General features: G+C 41.2%; 1 protein-coding gene across 3 annotated transcripts in view; it reads left to right on the forward strand.

Moving 5' to 3' along the window:
* Positions 1–18,697, forward strand: part of LOC115587125 (transcription factor SOX-6-like) — a 111,642-nt gene that overhangs the window by 62,081 nt on the left and 30,864 nt on the right. For all 3 annotated transcript variants that reach the window (XM_030426762.1, XM_030426764.1, XM_030426763.1), the window contains exons 6-9: positions 6,293–6,465; positions 8,340–8,408; positions 16,718–16,838; positions 18,121–18,200. In XM_030426762.1, coding sequence (XP_030282622.1) covers positions 6,293–6,465; positions 8,340–8,408; positions 16,718–16,838; positions 18,121–18,200 — 443 coding nt within the window. The remainder of the gene's footprint in view (positions 1–6,292; positions 6,466–8,339; positions 8,409–16,717; positions 16,839–18,120; positions 18,201–18,697) is intronic.

An 18,697-nucleotide genomic window follows, 5' to 3' on the forward strand; every position in this document is an offset into this window, starting at 1 on the left:
TTTTTTCCTTTTACTCAAAAAAGTAGAAGGCAAGTGTTTGACTTGCAGTGAGCCGTACTGCTTTAATCTGACTGTTGTAGGTTTTGTTTTAAAAAAAAATTTATCAGCATGTTTTTTTTTTTTTTTTTGTTTTTTTTTATCTTACTCTGCTTTTTTTTGTGTCTTTGTGGCAGGGCGTTTATTCGTAGTGTTTTATTCATAGCCAGTGTGAGGCCAAGTTTTGATGTTGAAAGAGTTTTTTTTTTTTTTTTTACTTTTTTCCAAATTCATTAACCTTTTCTTAACATAACCAAGTACTGTTGGTGTCTTTATTTTGAAGCGCGGCCGAACGTGACACTGACACTGTAGACTGGCGGGTCTAATACACAGTTTTGCGTGATACCAAACCTGACCACAAACAGGGACGACCAACCTGGATTCTGGTGTCTCTGTTTGGTCTCTGTACTCCCACCCTGGATGTAGCATTACATTGACTCAGAGAATCCTTCCCTCTGAACAAAGTCCAGGCAACGATTATGTTTGTCACTATAGTGTATTTGGTGAACTAATTTAGTAATATATTAATGTAATATCTAGATAGGAATGGTGGAGGGGAAGGACAGCCTACAAATAAGTGCTGCCTGAGAGACTGAGGAATGAGTAACAAGTTTTAAAAAAAATGATGCTCCAGGATTCTGATTAGATCTAAAGGTGCTGTGTGTTTTCCTTTACATTCAATGTTACTCACAAAAGGCATCTCATAAAACGTATTTTAAATCCAGCATTGTTTACATCCCTGCTTATTAGCTTGAAGTATTTTTCCTTACTGCTTTTTTTGGCCCACTTGTGACAGTGTAGTCAGGGGTATGCATTGCGCCCCCCTCTTATAGAAATACAGCTCCATAGCACTACTACAGGTCAAAAACTCCACAGGGACCCTTTGACGGACAGTAATAACAGCTGATCTCAAAGGCTCATATTTGACTGGCTTGTAAGACACAAGATATCACGTTTGTGTTAATGGACAGTTAAACAGTTAAAAGTGAGTATGGCCTGACTTTTTGTGGGGCAGAAAATTCATTCAAGTTCATTTTGACTGAAGTTCACTGGAGGCAACAAGACCCAGGACAACCGCATGCTTGTCCTTTACATAGAGCTGGAATGTGCAGTATATCAATTTCTTGTGTGTTAGTTCAAGACACTAATAAACATGAATAAATATAGAATGTACCAGTACATACATACATGCAGATGTCTGTATTCGTCCAGCTGTGTCCTGACCAAAGAATCGCTCCGATTGAATTCAAGGGTCGAAGGCTTTTATTCGTTGACGGCTGAAATGAAGCCCAGTCCGGCTGACCAGAATACACAAAGACAACTGTTGCTCTGTGTCTCCTCACACAACAACCTGAACTTATTTGTTCAGTCGCAGTTATTTTTAGAGTGAAGAAAACTGATGACCTCCTTCTTCTTTTTCTTTTTTTACTGGAACGCTCATTAGCAGTGATAATGCTTGTAATGTATATCATCTATATGTTTTATATGGCAGTTATATATGTACACATGTTATTTTTGACCACATCTGTGAATGTGTCTAGAATGGCTAGAGAATGGCTTCACTTCGGTGATTATTTGCTCACTTTGACTTCATGATTATGTTTAACTGGAGTTAAAGCTACTCAACCTTCTGTTGCTGCAGCCAGTCTGCTTCAAGGTTCAAACATATCTTTACTGACATAATTGTATGACTAACCTTTATTTGCTCTCAACAACAATGTGTTCTTACTCATGAGGGGAAGAAGTAGTCTGAATGTCTCTCTTTTTATTGCATTGTCTTTGGTAAAATCTATATTCTCCTAATGTTCCATCCGAACCAGGTTTCAGTGAATTTCCGAAAAGCTGTAAAAAAACAACTACTACTGCATCAACCAGAGTTTTGCAAATATTGTGAAGGCTGCATAATTTAAAACAAGCGTACAAGCTTTTCAAGAAAATCATGAATCTTCATAGCTGCTTCCCGTCTACACACCTCTCCCTTCTCTAGACTTTGTGACTTTAAACTTGCAGAATATTTGATTTTTTAATTTTGCACATTTAAATCAAATCAAATTGGAAAAGATTAAAAAAAACAGACGGACAGAAAGTGTCTGATTATCCTGTCAGACGCAGAAGCTGGCACATCTGGCAGCAATAATCACACTGACATTCAAGAGTCGCTTAAATCAGCCATCTTACCCATTACATCTTTTTTTTTTTTTTTTTTTTGTCTATGCTCCTGACTGTCTGGAGGACTGTGTACAGTCATCCTCAGTGTGTTCAGATTAAATGTGATCTCTCTGACTCCCCGAGGAGATGGCACAAAATGTAGCGACTGTGTTTGTCTCGCGGCCTGTGGGCTGATGGGAAGTCAAGTGTGAGTGTTTGTTGTGGTGTGACACTGAGGGGAAGGGTTAGTCATACAGAGGAATGCTGGAAGTTTGGCACACAGATGCTGTCATAAAGCGTGGTGGTTTGGCAGAAGCACAAGGCGTATGGAGTCGTCAGGAGGTGTAATATTGTGAGTGTGATCGTTTGTTTGTTTGTGTCATGTTTTTTTTGTTTCAGTAGGTGCGGTTGTGTGAGTATAGGTGGCTGAGAAAAGTATTTGTCATATGGTAAAAAAGATCTGCATTATAGGGTGCGTCTAATTTACTGACTACAGCTGCCATGCAAAGTGCTTGGCCTTGGTGCTTGACTCACACACACTTAGACAGCGATGGAACAGCTATCGGGGGCAACTTGGGGTTCATTATCTTCAGCATCCTAAGGATACTTTGCCGGTATATTCATTTACCTTCCAATAAGTAAACGACCTCCTGAGCCACAGCTGCCCAATCATATATTGAGTGGCTCCACTTATTTAAAGAGGCAATATGTTAATTTTCATCAATATCATTAAGAAATTAACTAAAATTATCAACAGAATGTAATTAAATAGCAGTTTTAACATTGTGATGTGTTTTGTGTTGCAGAGGTATCAAAAGAGGCTAGCATGCTAAGCAGGCAGCCCCTTCTCAATCCAAAGCTTCTGTGCTATAGTTGTAAACAAAAATAGTCCCCTTGTCCCCAAGGGACCAAGATCCCAGTCCCAACTGCTAGCTACCCAGCTAGCTTGCTAAAAGTTGCTACTGTTAGCAGCAGTTAGCTGTTATCCTAGCTTAGCAAAAGACGGTGCTAAGCCCCACTCTCTAATGGTTTTAAGTAGCCAAAAGATTTGACAGGTGGCCAATTCTTAACATATAACTAAATATTAATATTAATAAAACATTTAGATAAACTATATATATATTTTGGAAGAACATTGTTTTCGTTGGTCAGCAACTCTTTCATAAGCAATACTAATTAAACCAGAACAATAAAACATTTTGGAATAAAAAAAAAAGATGCATTCAACTCTGAACATGCACGGGTAGATGGGAGATGTAGGAATAACTGACAATGACCGTGATTTACATTTTCATCGTTCACATTCTAGAATAGCATTGACATAATGACATAATATATACGATATAAATACAATAGGATCACAGAAAAAGCTCTATTTGATATTTATATATAAAAAAAAACTCCCGCAAACTGAAAAACAAACACATCCTACAGAAGTTCTGACATGGTGCTCATCATTCATAGAAAGATCCTCCTCATCGTCCAGACCGAGTGAGAAAACACTTAATGGCTTTGTGTTTTGGCTGGTGACCTCAGCAGGTGTCGGGAATAATCCTGATGGATGGAAAACGGAAAACGTCTGAGATGGTTAGTGGTGCCAGAAGCGTTGAAGGAACGCAAGACGTTGTGTTAGGAATGCACAACCCGTAATCCACAAAGATGAATCATGGAGCTGTAATCGCAGTTGTTGCGATTACACAATAGGCTTTACTTCCCTCCGAGGAATGTAGCAAAATGGGAAGAAGCCTGTGAGTGTGAGCGCATTATTAAGTATCCATCAGTGTTGCAAGACCGATTTGGCCAAAGAAACTTGGAGAGGGGTGGAGAATGGAGGAGAAGAGTGTTGATAAGAGCAGAGTAGAAGAGAGAGGAGGTGATGAAGAGGGGGAGAGGTGATTAAGAGAGCTGATGTTAAAAGAGGGGAGGAGAAGAGCTGGAGGAGAGGTGATGAGCGGAGGGAAGATGGAACGGCAGATGACCAAGAGGAGATGAGTAGTACGGTGGAGACGATGAGAGGAGGAGGAGGGGGGATAAGAGGAGGAGAGAAAAGAGATGGAGAGGGTGGGGAGGAAAAGAAAACTAAAGAAGAGAGAGCAGAGGAAAGAAGAGGGGCAAGGAAGCAGGATGGAGAAGTGAGGAGGAATCAAAAGAGCAGAGAAGAGGAAATGTCAAAGAAACTACAAAAGGGTAGGAGTGAAGGAATAAGAACAGCAGAGAGAAGAGGAAAGGAAAAGAGGAAAGACCATAGGGAGAATGTGGACTTGGAAATTGATGGGGAGTTTTTTGGGGGAAAACTGAAAAAGGGGAAGAATGCAAGCATGAAAAAGAGAGACAAGAAGAGGAGAATGTTGCCTTTGATACAGGGGTGCTGAGGGGTAATTTCTGTGTGTGTGTGTGTGTGTGTGTGTGTGTGAGTGTGTGTGTGTGTATGTTTGGTTGGGGGCGCAGTCTGGGGTACAATAGGGGCCTGACAGAACTACAATGGAGACTCTGTTAGTATGCAGGTAGTGTTGGGGCCACCCTGCAGTCTCCCTACATGGCCCCAGGGCAGGACCTAATACTCACTCACGCACACACACACACACACACACAAACACACACATGCACACACACACACTTATAAGAACTTCTAAGCACGTTAAACTTCACTGTAGATAATGACGAGTGCATGTTGCACACATATACTCCCACAAACAAGATAAACTTGCATGTTGTGTTTATACCCCCTCACACAATAAAGATTACAGTTGTCAACACCGACCCCAACAATTCAACATGGAGCAATTCAAGGTTTAAAATAGTGGCAGGTCAAGTTTTCCAGTTTGCAGACATTTGATGAAATGAGCCTTTACCGTGCCGATACACTTGTGCCAACATCGTTTTCTGCTGCAGCATCCAACATCACCCCAACCTCCTCCCTGTGTGCTTTATTTTTTGTACTGTTGATTAGTTTTGTCATGATACTGAAATGTCTATCTTTGATACAATAACTTGAAAAATGACGATACTTGATTCCAAATTCAATACAGTGGGAAAAATCTGTGGGAAATAAAATCTTGGATTTGTGATCAAAGATATTTATAAGAAGGCTTTTGTACTGTGTGTCAATAACATCAGCATATACGTTTTGAGGTACTTGTACCTTACTTGAGTATTACCCATTTTCTGATACTGTAAAGTAAAGACAGACAATACTGAGGTAGATTCCCATTCAATGTAATAAATAGGTGTGGTACTGGATAGATCCAGTACACAGCCAAAGGCGGTATAAAGTATTTGTTGTAACAACATGGACAGAAATGACGTTAGGTGCGTCATTTGATCACTTTTTTAACAAACTTACAATGTAATCTCATGAATGAACAGGATTGGTTTGGTCTTGGCTCTTCTTCCCGACAAAAACCTCCCAAGAATTTCTCAATCATAAACCTGACAAAAGCCTACAACAGCTACTTATTTTAAAAGGTGAACTCAAAGTGAATTTATTGTTCTTGGGAGCAGACACTAAGTGATAAACATGGATGGCATGTAGAGACTAGACAGGAGATAATAAGTAGTAAGATGTAACTACAAGTCAGATGATTTATGGGAATTTAGGAATGGGATTTTCTGGAGGGTTTCTTGTTCATTTGACCAAACAAATGTGATTTTTGTGTGTGTGTGTGTGTGTGTGTGTGTGTGTGTGTGTGTGTGTGTTTGTTTTTAGTTTGTGGAGCCATTTGTTGAAGTTGTTTTAGAGTGGGGAGTTTGTATAAATGGAAAAGTTCCAACATACTTCAAGTCAGAAAAAATTAAAATAAAATAAAAACCTTGTTTCATCATAGCAAATCAAATGTTATCATGAGTCATCACCAAAACTCCAAATGTTGATTTGTGCTTGTTTGGTTTTGCAATCATATTAAAAGAATAAGCGAGAGATGACTTTCAGAGGACTATGAGTGAACCAATCAATGGTGTGTTACTTCCATGCTCCAACATATGAGAAACATGGGAAATTAAGAATTTAATATATAAACCTATAAACCGTCCTCAACTAAAGCTTATTATATACTGTACTGTCTCATTTTAATCCCTCCTTCTCTTTCAATTTCCTTTCACTACTGTCCAGGTACACCAGAGTCACTGGAGGATAAAGAGCGCCAACTTTCCACCATGATTGGTCAGCTGATCAATCTGAGGGAGCAGCTCCTCTCCGCCCATGACGAGCAGAAAAAGATGGCCGCCTCACAGCTGGAGAAGCAGAGACAACAGATGGAGCTGGCCAGGCAGCAGCAGGAGCAGGTACTTAAGTAGTTGAGAAGGGGAAGGAGGAAAAAATAAGTGTGGGCAGTAGGTCTCTGTACAGAAGCTTTATAGTGGCTGTCAAAGAGAGGCGGAGAGGGGTTAAAGTTGTCAGCTTCTTATAAGTTGAATTTCCATCGACCTCCAGTCACCGTGGACTTTTCTTGAGCTTTTTATTACAGTGCTTGAGGGACGCCTACGGTGTCATAGTTTGAAGCATTGAGCCGCTGATCGAGCTGTATTTTTGACGTGTTGGGAACAGACTAGAGCCACTAGGAACACGGCTTATCTGGGAGTTTAGCCTGTTCTCTCATGTCCCTTTCGCAAGTTGGCCTCTGTTGTAGTGATAAGTTTTTATTCTTGGTGAAGTTTGTTTGTAGAATTTGATCATAGCTTAAAAAAATAATGATCGCACAACCTCCACAATAAGGCCTAAGTTGTGAAATGAAAAGCAACTTCTGTGCTTGTGTGTATCTGTGGCTTCAAAAGCCGTAGAAAAAGTTACTGATGCTGATGTCTTCAGGTGTCAGACGTGGAAAAATTAGTGTGACAGAGAAAGAGGGAAGACAGCCTGAGCAGAGATGTGTTTAGATGAGCTGCTCTTTGTTTTTCGCTGTTTCTGACACGTTACTGTAGGTCGGCGTACGACAGGCTCTGTTTGGACAAGTCCACACCTCCCATCACAACACATTCCACCTTTCACAGCTTCACAAAGGAACAGGGGAGATGGAGAGAGTGAAAAGAAAGACAGATTCCAATATCAGCCAGTCATTTGGCTGTTGAGACTTGATAGGATAATGCCCTACAGACAAACCCTGAGAAATCTGCCTTTAATGAAATATGACATGTGTGCAAATGGGGCGCCGCCTCCCATTCAGCAGCCTGTAATTACATTTCAGAATAAATATACTAAACGACTCCTCAAGAAAAAAGAGAGGCAGCAGCTTCACTCCTCTGGCGCAGAGTGGGCGGGATCAGGTCGTTGACACGCTGCCCCTTTAAGGATTTTAGCCTCACGTGACTGGCTGGTCCCAGCTGCCCGTCATTGGCTGCCACTCAATGCTTTAACGCTTGGCTTCAGGTGTTTTTTATCAGATAATTGTACATCAAAACAAGGGAGGAAGAAATAACTATGACGATCGCTCCTCCTGTTGATGAGTGCTGATGGGTGAGTGCATTGCGGGGCTTCAGAGGCATGCAGGGTGCTGTTCGACGGCCTTGTAAACATGTCAATCTCACAGGCTCAGTGTCAGTTGAGAAATCTGTTCAGGAACTCTCCACGCTGCTAACTGTGTGAATTTGTTGTGCCATCCATCAAACTGGGCTGAGAGCCTTTGAGATAATAATCAGGAGGTCAAACAGACACCTAACTTACTGCCACTATACCTGCGTTCTGATTTACTGTGCTGACTTTTTTGACCTCATTGGAAGAAGTTAATGTTGATTGCACAATGAAATGGCCATAAAATAGTGACACCATCAGTGTTTAGATTGGTTCCCAAATCTCGCCTTTTGCCACCGGGCACAAAATCTGAAGACTGACTGGTGACACAGTCTGACTGGCACCTTTTCTGTCTGCTTTCCCTTCTCCATTTGGGACTAAATGAATTAAGAAACAGATGTTTTGTCTTGTATTTTTGTGTTTTAATGACTGAATGTTCCATCAGGATTAATAAAGTTATCTATGTATCTATCCATCTACCTGGCTGCATTTTCCACAGTGACAACAACAATTTTACTACTTGGAAACACTTGTGTGTTTGTACTTTTTGATTGCCCAGTTTATAAAACCCTAACCCTTATTATAGAAATAAGACACTTTATTGTTTTATAGCATTTTCTTTTTGTCTCTTTGTGTGTGTGTGTGTGTGTAGATCGCCAGACAGCAGCAGCAGCTCCTCCAGCAGCAGCACAAGATAAACATTCTCCAGCAACAGATCCAGGTTAGTAGGCAGGCACACCTCCCTACCTCCCTCCTCACACACACGCATCTTTCATTCATTCCTCACATTTTTGAGCTGACATTGTTCATCTCTGTGAGGAAGTTCCCTGTCATTTCTCCTCCGTCTTGATGATCCAAGTGTCCGTTTTCCTCCTGTTCCTCTGGTTCTGTTATTATTGAGTCTTGTTTGATTGGAAAACGACAATAACATGAGAGGTCCTGACCTTTTCTTTCATGTGAGAGGTTCAACAGTTACACCAACAGAGTCTTGTGTGCATACTGAGGTAGCGGATACACTCACACACACGCACAGCTATGACCCAGTAATTGCCCTGGTTATGGCGGGATCATTAACTGCGGCATTGATCGCTCGGCGATCAATATCCCAGCATCCTCTAGGCCTCTTCCTACTCTCTCTTTCTCTATTCATCAACATGTGTTTCCTCTCCTTAACCCCATCATGCACCCCTCTCTCCGTCTGTTTCAGTCAAACCTTTTATTTTACCTTTCCTTGTTCCTCTCAGCTCACGTTACACCTGCTGTTCCTGTTTACCCCTTTTACAGCCACAATAAATGGAGCCCATAAGAATGAATAGAGGAAAACAACAAAAGCATAACAAGAAAAAGAAAAATGTAAACAATCTATCTATTACAGAGAGAGACATCTGCAGAGGAAAAAAAACACTTGCTTTTTCGTCCACACGTCTTATTTAGCTCTGATTCTGTTTCTGTTTCCCTTGATTTACTTTTCTTCCTCTCCTTCCTGCATCTGTTCCGTCGTGCCACCTGATGCACTGTATGTACATACATCCTCACTGAGGAATTACCACCAGCTGGGAACCAAATGCTGTTAAATTTGCACACCAGGCCGATAGCCATGTGGGAAGTTAGCCAGCTTGTATTTCATCGTCTTTTTTTAAAGTGGTTGGATTGCTGCTGGTGAGACTGATCTGAGTCCACTTGACCAGTTCAGCCTCATCCCGTGCCCGTTTACCCCCCATCGGTGCCGAGCTTTGGATCTCCCTGTGCTCCGGAGGTGAGATCTAGTTAACGAGGGCTTGTTTCTTCTCCCTCTTCGTCTTTTTTTTATTTTTTATTACGAGGCCCCACCCTTGGATCTTAATAAAGCTCAGATTGGACTTCATTAGGCCCTCGGAGCCCCAGGGGAGAGCGAGACCATAAAAACCAGCTCCAATTCGGATCCTCTTGCATGCTGTGAAGCATGGATACTGTGTCGTGTTTGGTTTTGAGGATGAAGGGATATGCAGAAAATAGCTCTTGAGAGCAGCATGTTATCATGTAGAGCTTCACAAGTATCTGCTGTAAATTCAAGTGAAACATACTCCACTGTATCTCTTGTTTCACACTTATTTTCTACGATTGATTTAATTTTAAAATGGCTTGAATTACTTTAATCGGAATGCACAAAAGAAATCAAAACAAACCATTTGTTTTCATTGAACAGTTGCTGAATATGATACACACCACAGCAGGGGCACCTTCTTGTTATTTTTAAAACAATAGCATTTCTTGCTGAACAAACCCAACTCAGAAGGAGTATATGGTGTATCTACTATACAGAGGTTTAGAATTATTATGGCTAAGCTCCAGGGCTTAGTCACTGGGGTACGGGCTGTTTACGCTGTGTCGGATGTGTGTTGGCTTTAAACACACAGGCAGCGCTGCACCGGTCTGTTTCCACTTATCAAATCCAGACCTGAGCTCCTCTCAGGCCAATACTCTGAGGAGCTGACCAAATGCTACTGTTTCAGCTGAGAAGAATAGGCCTCAGTGTGGTGAAGCCACTTTTTTAGAGGTGCCTGCTGTTGTTCATATCTTAATTTGAAGCACTAAATGTTGTCCAGATGGAAAAAACAAGAAACCAAGAGAATTTTTGCTAGAAACGTGGAATAGTTGCAACTCCCTGGTGAGCAGGGCTTAAACGTGCTATCTGTTACATCATCACAGCAACCGTCAGTGATTAACTTGCAATAATTTTATTGCTTATTATCATAAATTTTGTATGTTTCATAAATCAGCGTAAAACTTGGGTCTTGTCTGTGTTTTAATTCATGAACAGAGACGCTAAAAACTCAGCGTGAGCTGTTTTCAGTCTGTTTTTCCAGTTCTGCCTCTCATCGTTCTGTCTTTCTCTCCTGTCTGGTGGTGTCAGTGTGTTTGTCAGCAAGTGTGCAGCATTCTGGGAGGAGGAGGGGTGCAGTTCAAAGTGACCCAGGTTTCCTGTCATGTGGTTTTAAATGGTGAGGAGAGCCAGCGGGGGATGTCCACGGGTTAAAGAAACGCTTCCGAAGGCCCCATTCTTATAGATATGGTTACACACAGGCGCGCATGCACGCACAAACATGTGAGGAAACGTACTGAACAACTGATATTGATGCACAAAATGAACAACGTGCATGCAAGCTCACACACGTATAGGTACTTACACATAAACAGGCATCTGATAGCAGCTTAAAGTAGATAAAGCTGATATTGGTACATGTAGGCACACATGTGTACAGTTCATATATATATTCTCCTGGCACACACATGCACAAAAGCACACATATAGGCACACACACATACTACACACATAGTGGTGGTGGGCCCTTTGTGTGCCCTAGGCAGAGCGGCCCAGCCCAGCCTGGTGGCTGACAGGCATGTGTCTTTGTTAAGTCAGTTTCTATAATGGCTCTCATATGTGGCCCATTTCCTTCGGGCCCACAAAGGCACAGGCCCTAACCGCACCGCCCGGGCCCTAGCTAACAGGCTAATTAATGACTGCAAAGCCGCACTCCTCCTCCTCCTCCTCCTTTCTGTTCTTCGTTTATAACTCCTCTGTCTCCTCCTTCGCCTGCCCGCCTCCTCTTCCCTCTCCGAGTTCTTGTCCCCAGAGTGTTGTTTTCCTTTTGTTTTTACTTTTCAGTTTCATCACGTTGTATTATTTTCTTCTGTGGATGATGTAGACAGCAATCTCTTCCATAATTACTGTATACCGCCCACTGTTAAAACATCACAAGCCCACTGTTTTTGGTGTTTATGTTGTGATTAATTAAAGTAAAGAGCTTTTGACACAGAACTGCCCATGTGTGACAGCTAAATGAGTTTCAACTGCAGTCGTTCCTTGCAGCAAAAACTGCAATTTTTCTGAATCATGATATGTGAAACATTCGCAGATAAGCTTCTTTACAGAGTTTCCCCTCACTCCTCTAAATCCCCTCTTTCACCTTCATCAGTCCAAATCGAAGCTTTTCTCTTGTCACGAAAGCGCTGACGTTGGGTGAGGTTCTGAAAAAGTCTGGGCGGCTAAACCTTTGTTAAGACAAACAGGCACAAACACAATAATCGCACACTCACACTCACATGCATAAGAGCTAATGGAGCAGGCAAATGGCTGTTAGACAGACAGGCAGCTCCTATGTCAGCACATACAGCTTCAGACACAATGACTCGGAAAGCCATGGAAGGCCCATAACGTCGATTGGACTCACCAGCTATGGAGAATGGCTAACTCTTGACTCTACAATGGCCCTCACTCCAGTGTATTAACCTGTGTGTTGGTCTATAGACAAATGCTATAAGCATACAGTAATCCTGTGCGCTTCAATTAAAAATCCTCCAGTGTCATTGTGCTCACATGGGCGTAGCAAGATGGTTAGAGAGAACAGAGAGGTGTCATCATTTCTAAGTATGTTACACCTATGTTCTTAAAGCTGCATCAAGCAAAGTCTGACCACTAGGGGGCAAAAAAGTCCCTCGGTAGTGTAAAGTTAGCTTCTCAGGTGGCTATGGCTAACATGTTAGCAAACGGTCACTACATAGATACCTTAGATACGCTGATATCAATTATCATGATGTTAGTTTGTAATACGTAGGGTACCTTAGAATCAGTGTAACTTAGTACATTTACTCAAGTGTTGTACAATTTTCTTGTACTTGTAATTCAGTATTTCCATTTTCGGCTACTTTTTACTTCCACTAAAAAAAATATTTGAGTTTTTGCCCACTACATAATTTGATAACATTAGTTGCTAGTTACTATTCTGATTGCATGCTGCATAAGAGCCAAATGAGTGCATTTTTATATTAACGCATTTTATTGACAATCAGATAACATTAATTCAGGTAATCAGAAAAGTAATGAACACTGGATGGATCTGATCATTGGCAGGGCTAATGATCAGTCAACCCATAGTATACGATATTAACATACATGTAAATATATGTACAATTGACTTTTATTTGTACTTTTGATACTTTTAGTCTTTCTTGGTATCGGTGACTTTCACTTTGCCAAATTAATGTTTTAACACAACATCAAGAGCAGTCTCCTGATTAAAAGTTCTGTGCTTTTTCAACCCGACCATCTGTTCCTGACCTCCATCCTGAAATACTTTTTGCTCTTTTACAACTACTCAAACTCCGCCTTGTGCAGTTCTAATAATTAACATAGCCTCTAGAGGTATACAGAAGGTCTGCCTAGTAATATATGTACATATGAGTTGTAATAAGCCACTTTCATTTCGACTTCTACGGTTGTTTTTCTGATGAGGACAGACTCAGAAAAGTCATCATCCAAGATGTCAAATCTTCAGCGCTGTGACGTGTCTCCATTGCAGCATCTTGTCCTAGAAATTCATTTTTATTTCATGCTGAAATCAAATACCAAATCACTTAAATAACAAACATCGTAGGTAATTTTCATTTGGATCAAGAAAGTGACAAAGCCAGATTTTTACCTGTAAGAAATTGCGTTACCTCAAGTGAAGTGATGGACAACATTAAGAGACTGCACAGTCTGTACCTGCCAGCCAGACGACTCCATTTCTTTCTTTCAACACACAGACGCACCACATACGTCCTCATTGCCCCCTAACCCTGCTGCCCGTACACAAGAGGACCATTAATTCTGAGTGTGTGTCTGCGTGTGTACACATGTTCCTTGTGCCTAGGTGTGTATGTCGATGTGTCTGGTGGGCAGTTAGAGGAAGGGGGCCTTGTGTTTTCTTAGGGGCTGAGTAGAACGGGGCCCCCGCAGCACCACCTTCCCCAGTCCATTCATCCAGCCCCCCCTCCCATCGGTAAAAGAAGATCTTTGTGTGTTTGCACTAGTGAAGCAGCCCCAGTCAGTCCCAGTGTTCCCAGAGGAATACAATGAATGGGAGCATTTTGTCCCACTCTATAACTTCCACCCCCCCCACTTCTCTCTTCTTCTTTTTCTTTTTTTTTTCTTTGCCGTTCGGACAGACAGACTTGTTTTTATTCTCTCTTCATTCCCTTCTCTCCTTGTCACAAGACGTCGGACGGCTTGTGTCTGTGTGTGTGTATGGGAATGCCTCAAATGTGCCCTGAATTTCCAATGTGTGTGTGCGTGTACGCGTGTGCCTGTGTGTGTGTGTGTGTGTGTGTGTGTGTGTGTGTGTGTGTGTGTGTGTGTGTGTGTGTGTGTGTGATGAGGGCCTCTCAAGGTATCTTTCTTTTTGGAGTGTGACCTAAACAACATCAGTCAGGTGAGGGACACATGCATCTGCATGCTTACTGAACAATGATAACTGTAGGTAATACAGACGTCTGATGCTTATTTGCTGCAGAGACGCATGCTCTCTCTTTCTCTCTGTCTGTCACACACACACACACACGCACACACACACACACACACACACACACGACAACCTAATTCTTACCTTGACCTACAACATTAAGTCTCAAACAGCCAAAGCATATGAAAACTTCCCGTTCTCGAGGTCTACACTTTATACACCTCTTTTCTTTTAGATCGATAGAAATTGTTTGATATAAAAGTTCTGTTTTGTGAGTGGGTTGCATACAAGGTTTTCAGTTAATTTCATGAAATTAAATGTAAAAAAAAAAAACTGGTTGAAAAAATTCACAAGAGCCCAAATTAATATCTCACCCAAGGATATCCAATTTTCAATTATTCGAAACAGTGGAAAGCAGTAAATCTCCACGTTTGAGAAGCGGGAACTGCAAATGCTTTTTGCCAAATGCTTTAAGCAGTTAATCAATCATCACATTTGTTGTCAATTAATTTTCGGTAGATCTTACAGATCAACTAATCTCTCAAGCTCTTCAGCAAACGCTCTCAAGTCAAGGATGGCCTTGTTCATCCCTCTCACTCTATTTAATCATGCTCTTTGAACCTCTCTATCGCAACTCCTTTTACCCCCCCTCCACACACTCAAACATCCCAGGAGGACGGTCATCTAATTCAACAACGTGAACCCGGCAGCACAAATGCAAAAAAAAAACAAAAAACACTGTAACCGCACAACATGCTGATTGTGTAAATTTGGGCTCTAATGATGAAACGTCCCAGGAGGACAGTGGGAGGGGTCAGTGAGGCTAATGAATTGGTAGTAAAGGAGATGAATGGAAGTGGATGGCACTGAACGAAGGTAAAGGGGGAAATGGAGGGAAAAGAGAGCTGTCAACAAGCGCTTATTTTTGAGAGTGACGCAGTAAAAAAACTGTAACTGTAACAATATTTAGATCGGCAAAGACAATATGATGATGAACTGAGAGTTGATCAGTGGAGGATGCAAGTAAATGGAGCTAACCCCCCTAAAAAGAAATGTGGGAAGTACAAACGGACAAAAAGGAACATAGAAAAAAGAGCAAGAGATGAAAAAGGGGGACTGTCAAGGATAGAAACAAAAATAATTTGAAATTAAGAAACAGAAGAGTGAGGGAAATAAAAACAAGAATATGCTGCAGAATGACAGACAAGAGGTGGAAAACTGATAGATACTGATACTGTAGATAGAAATGGCAGAACGTATTACATATGTGTAACTAATTTTAGAAGTTAATTTCTTGTCATTCCTTCTGCTTATAGTTTTAATATGTGTAACTGACATAAGCTAAGATTAATAACAAGTCATTAAAATATCAATTTAAAAAACAAGTGGCTTAAAGGTGCAATAACTAAAGTTCACCTTTGAAGTATTCCTATTTGTTAAAAAGTTGAATTCCCATCTCATCAAGAAATGACGCTTAGGGATGGCTGCTGACCCGACGACCTACAATCCAAATGTAGAGTGTTGGAGTTGGGTACTTCACCTTAAATGCCTTGAGCGTGTGAGAAAATGTGAGATATATGCTTTCGGACAGGAGTGAGAAGAAACAAAAAAGAAGCAAGGACAGAGAAAGACAAGAAAAGCTGACACAGTTGGTAATGAGACAAAACAGGTCAGAATAAGATGAAAAACAGAGAGAAAATTGTGATTAAAAGGAGAGATGGAAGGGAAGGGAAGGGAGTGAGACAGTCCAGTGGTTTAGTACAACCAGCCTTAATAGATTCCTGCAGGCGCATCTTTGATTTGCTCTCGTCAGTTCGAGCCCTCAGTCCCTTAACTCAGTCTTTAAGAGTCTTTCAAGCCGACATGAAAGGCGGCTCTTACTTCTCTCTGCTGTTTTAAAGGCATTTTGTTTCACATTTCTACACTTGTCTCTCAAGAATGTACATTTTTATTTGTCTCTGTCTCTCGTCTGTCTCTTCAACCCTGCTGATCATTTAGTTCTTTAATTCTACTTATATTTTTTTATACTGTATATGAGCTGTGTTCTCTTTTACCTCATTCTTGCCTCTTTATGTTAATAAACTATTTTCAATTTTTATTATATTTCAATAATTTTTTAAGTAATCATTTTCTTATTTTCTTCACTCTTTCTTTTCTCTTCATGACTGTTGAATTTTGCTTTCTTTCTTTCATCTCCTTATATGACAGTTGTTTCTTTTCTTGCTTTTTATCGTAGCTTTTTTCCATTTCGACCACAGTTTTTTTTGTTTTGTATTTCTTTTTGTCTCTTTTTGTCGCTAGTGTTTCTGCATTCAGTGTGTATATGTATTCAACATTCGTACATGGCCTCAATTCCCAAAAAGTTGGGACGCTCTGAACAGAAATGTGAAATGTGGAATGTCAAATAAATAAAACACCCACTTGCATTGTTTTGCAAACAAGTTGTGTTTACCGACAAGGGTTTTACAAAGTGTTCCTGAGCCCATGCAGTAATATCCTTTATACAATAATGTGTTTCACAAAGTGGTGAACCTCGCTCTATCCTTGCTGGTAAAAGACTGAGCCTTCCAGGGATGCCGGTTTCATACCCAGTCACAAATCCATCACCTGTTACCAATCAAACAGGTGTTTTTGGAGCATTCCACAACTTCGATATTATCATGTTATGTAGTTTTTTTTAAAAACATTCTGCGATTTTTTTACTTAATGACATGTTTCATGTAAGGCCTTTAATAAACATCTTCTTCCTCTCTTCCTCTCACTCTCGTAGGTTCAGGGTCACATGCCTCCTCTGATGATCCCAGTGTTTCCTCACGACCAGCGGTCTCTGGCTGCCGCCGCTGCTGCACAGCAAGGCTTCCTCTTCCCACCAGGCATGTCCTACAAGCCAGGTATACACACACACACACACACACACACACACACACACACACACACACACACACGCATTGCCCAATAGATAATACACTGGCGAGTGTTAAGGAAATATAGGTTTTTTGGATTAACATTCACCCCCCTCAAACAAAAGCGCTACGACTCTGACAGATCTCATTAACTATAAAAAAAACTCTCTCTCTCTCTCTCTGTCTCCCACACATGCACACAAACACTGGGATCCCAGTCTATGTTAATGAAGTGTGTCAGGTGAGGAATGTTCTGGAAATGAGCATAGAGATTTACAAGCACTGCTTGTTCACGTCAGGAACAATACATTGGACACAGCAAGGACTGGAATGTCTCTTTTATGGCATGCTGAAAGCATGTCAGTTGCACAACACATCTGCAACATGGAATTTCACACTTTCTCACACACACACACACACACACACACACACACACACATGCACACACACACACACACACACACACACACACACACACACACACAGCAATGTACACAGACGGAAAAAGCAGACAGATGAATCGCATGCATTCCCAAAAACACACTTGAAGAATTGCATGCATGTTGCACATTTAAGCAACAATGATTTTGCATAAACAGACACACCAAACACTTTCTATACAAGCAGAAATACTCATTTCAAGTACACCGTCTGATTTGCGCCACCACCTGCTTTCCTGCTCTCTCCTCGTCCTTCACACATTCCTCTCTTCCATGCATTCCTCCAGGTGCTCGCCCGACGCCACACACCACTGACCCTTCATACTTCATACAAAAAAATCCATGTTTATTCCTACTGCGTGAGCACACACTCCCACGAGGCTGCAAAGAGAGGCAGAAATGAGGGAAGGGATTAAAAAGCCATTATTCTCCACTCTCCTTTGACTTTGGTCTGTTCTCAACAAAGGCTCTGACATGGAAAGCCTTTTAGGAACAAACAGTGGGGGTTATACACGGTGCTCGTATATGAATTTATGAGTGCATCCCAATGAGGGAGCGCTGGGCTTGAACTCTGCTCGCCCTGGTCTCAAGCACCCATGTGTACCGACAATGAGCGTTATTATTAACCTTCGAATAAAACACTCGTGACCCTTCATGTTTCATTTGCCATGAATAAAAACATGAGAGCAAGCGAGGAACAAGAAAGTAGACAAAAGGCGAGACAGAGAGAGACAGACAGACAGAGGGCTGTCTGAAGGTAAAGAGCAGGTTAGTTCTTGTACCTCCCCTCACCTCCCTATACAATATGTGTTGTTTTGGTGTTTCAACAGGTGAGAACTACCCCATGCAGTTCATTCCATCGACAATGGCAGCTGCAGCAGCATCTGGACTCAGCCCATTACAACTACAGGTAAGAAGAAAACACCTGTAAATTTCATCAAAATCACCCAAAAGCAAGACCAAGATTATCTGCATTTATAGAAAACACATTTTTGTCATTGGAGGGAATCAACCTTTAAAATGAGAGTGAACAAAAACGATGGGCAATGTCCTCTCACAACAAAAGGATCACAGTGAAGTGTGGAAAAGTAAGGGTGTGGAGGTTGGTGGGTGTATATTTGTGTGTGATATACACTTCACTTTCACCTCGATTCATTCCTCAACTCATAAAAAGGTTGCAGTCAGGATATATGTGATTTTTTATAAATTTCTTTGGCAAGAACTTTTCAATTTTAGCCATGACTAAAACCCCAAAGTCCTTCCTTAACCAAAAATGTTTTACTTACTTTAACTTAAACTAAAGAAAACCTTGTGTTCAACTTCCCCTTTCAAAGTGGAGTAAAAGAGAGGTGCAGAGTTGGAAACCGTGTCAGGGCAAAGGCCGACAAAGCAAACTAAATAAGTGCC

This window comes from Sparus aurata, chromosome 8 (assembly GCF_900880675.1).
Source record: "Sparus aurata chromosome 8, fSpaAur1.1, whole genome shotgun sequence".
Taxonomy (NCBI): domain Eukaryota; kingdom Metazoa; phylum Chordata; class Actinopteri; order Spariformes; family Sparidae; genus Sparus; species Sparus aurata.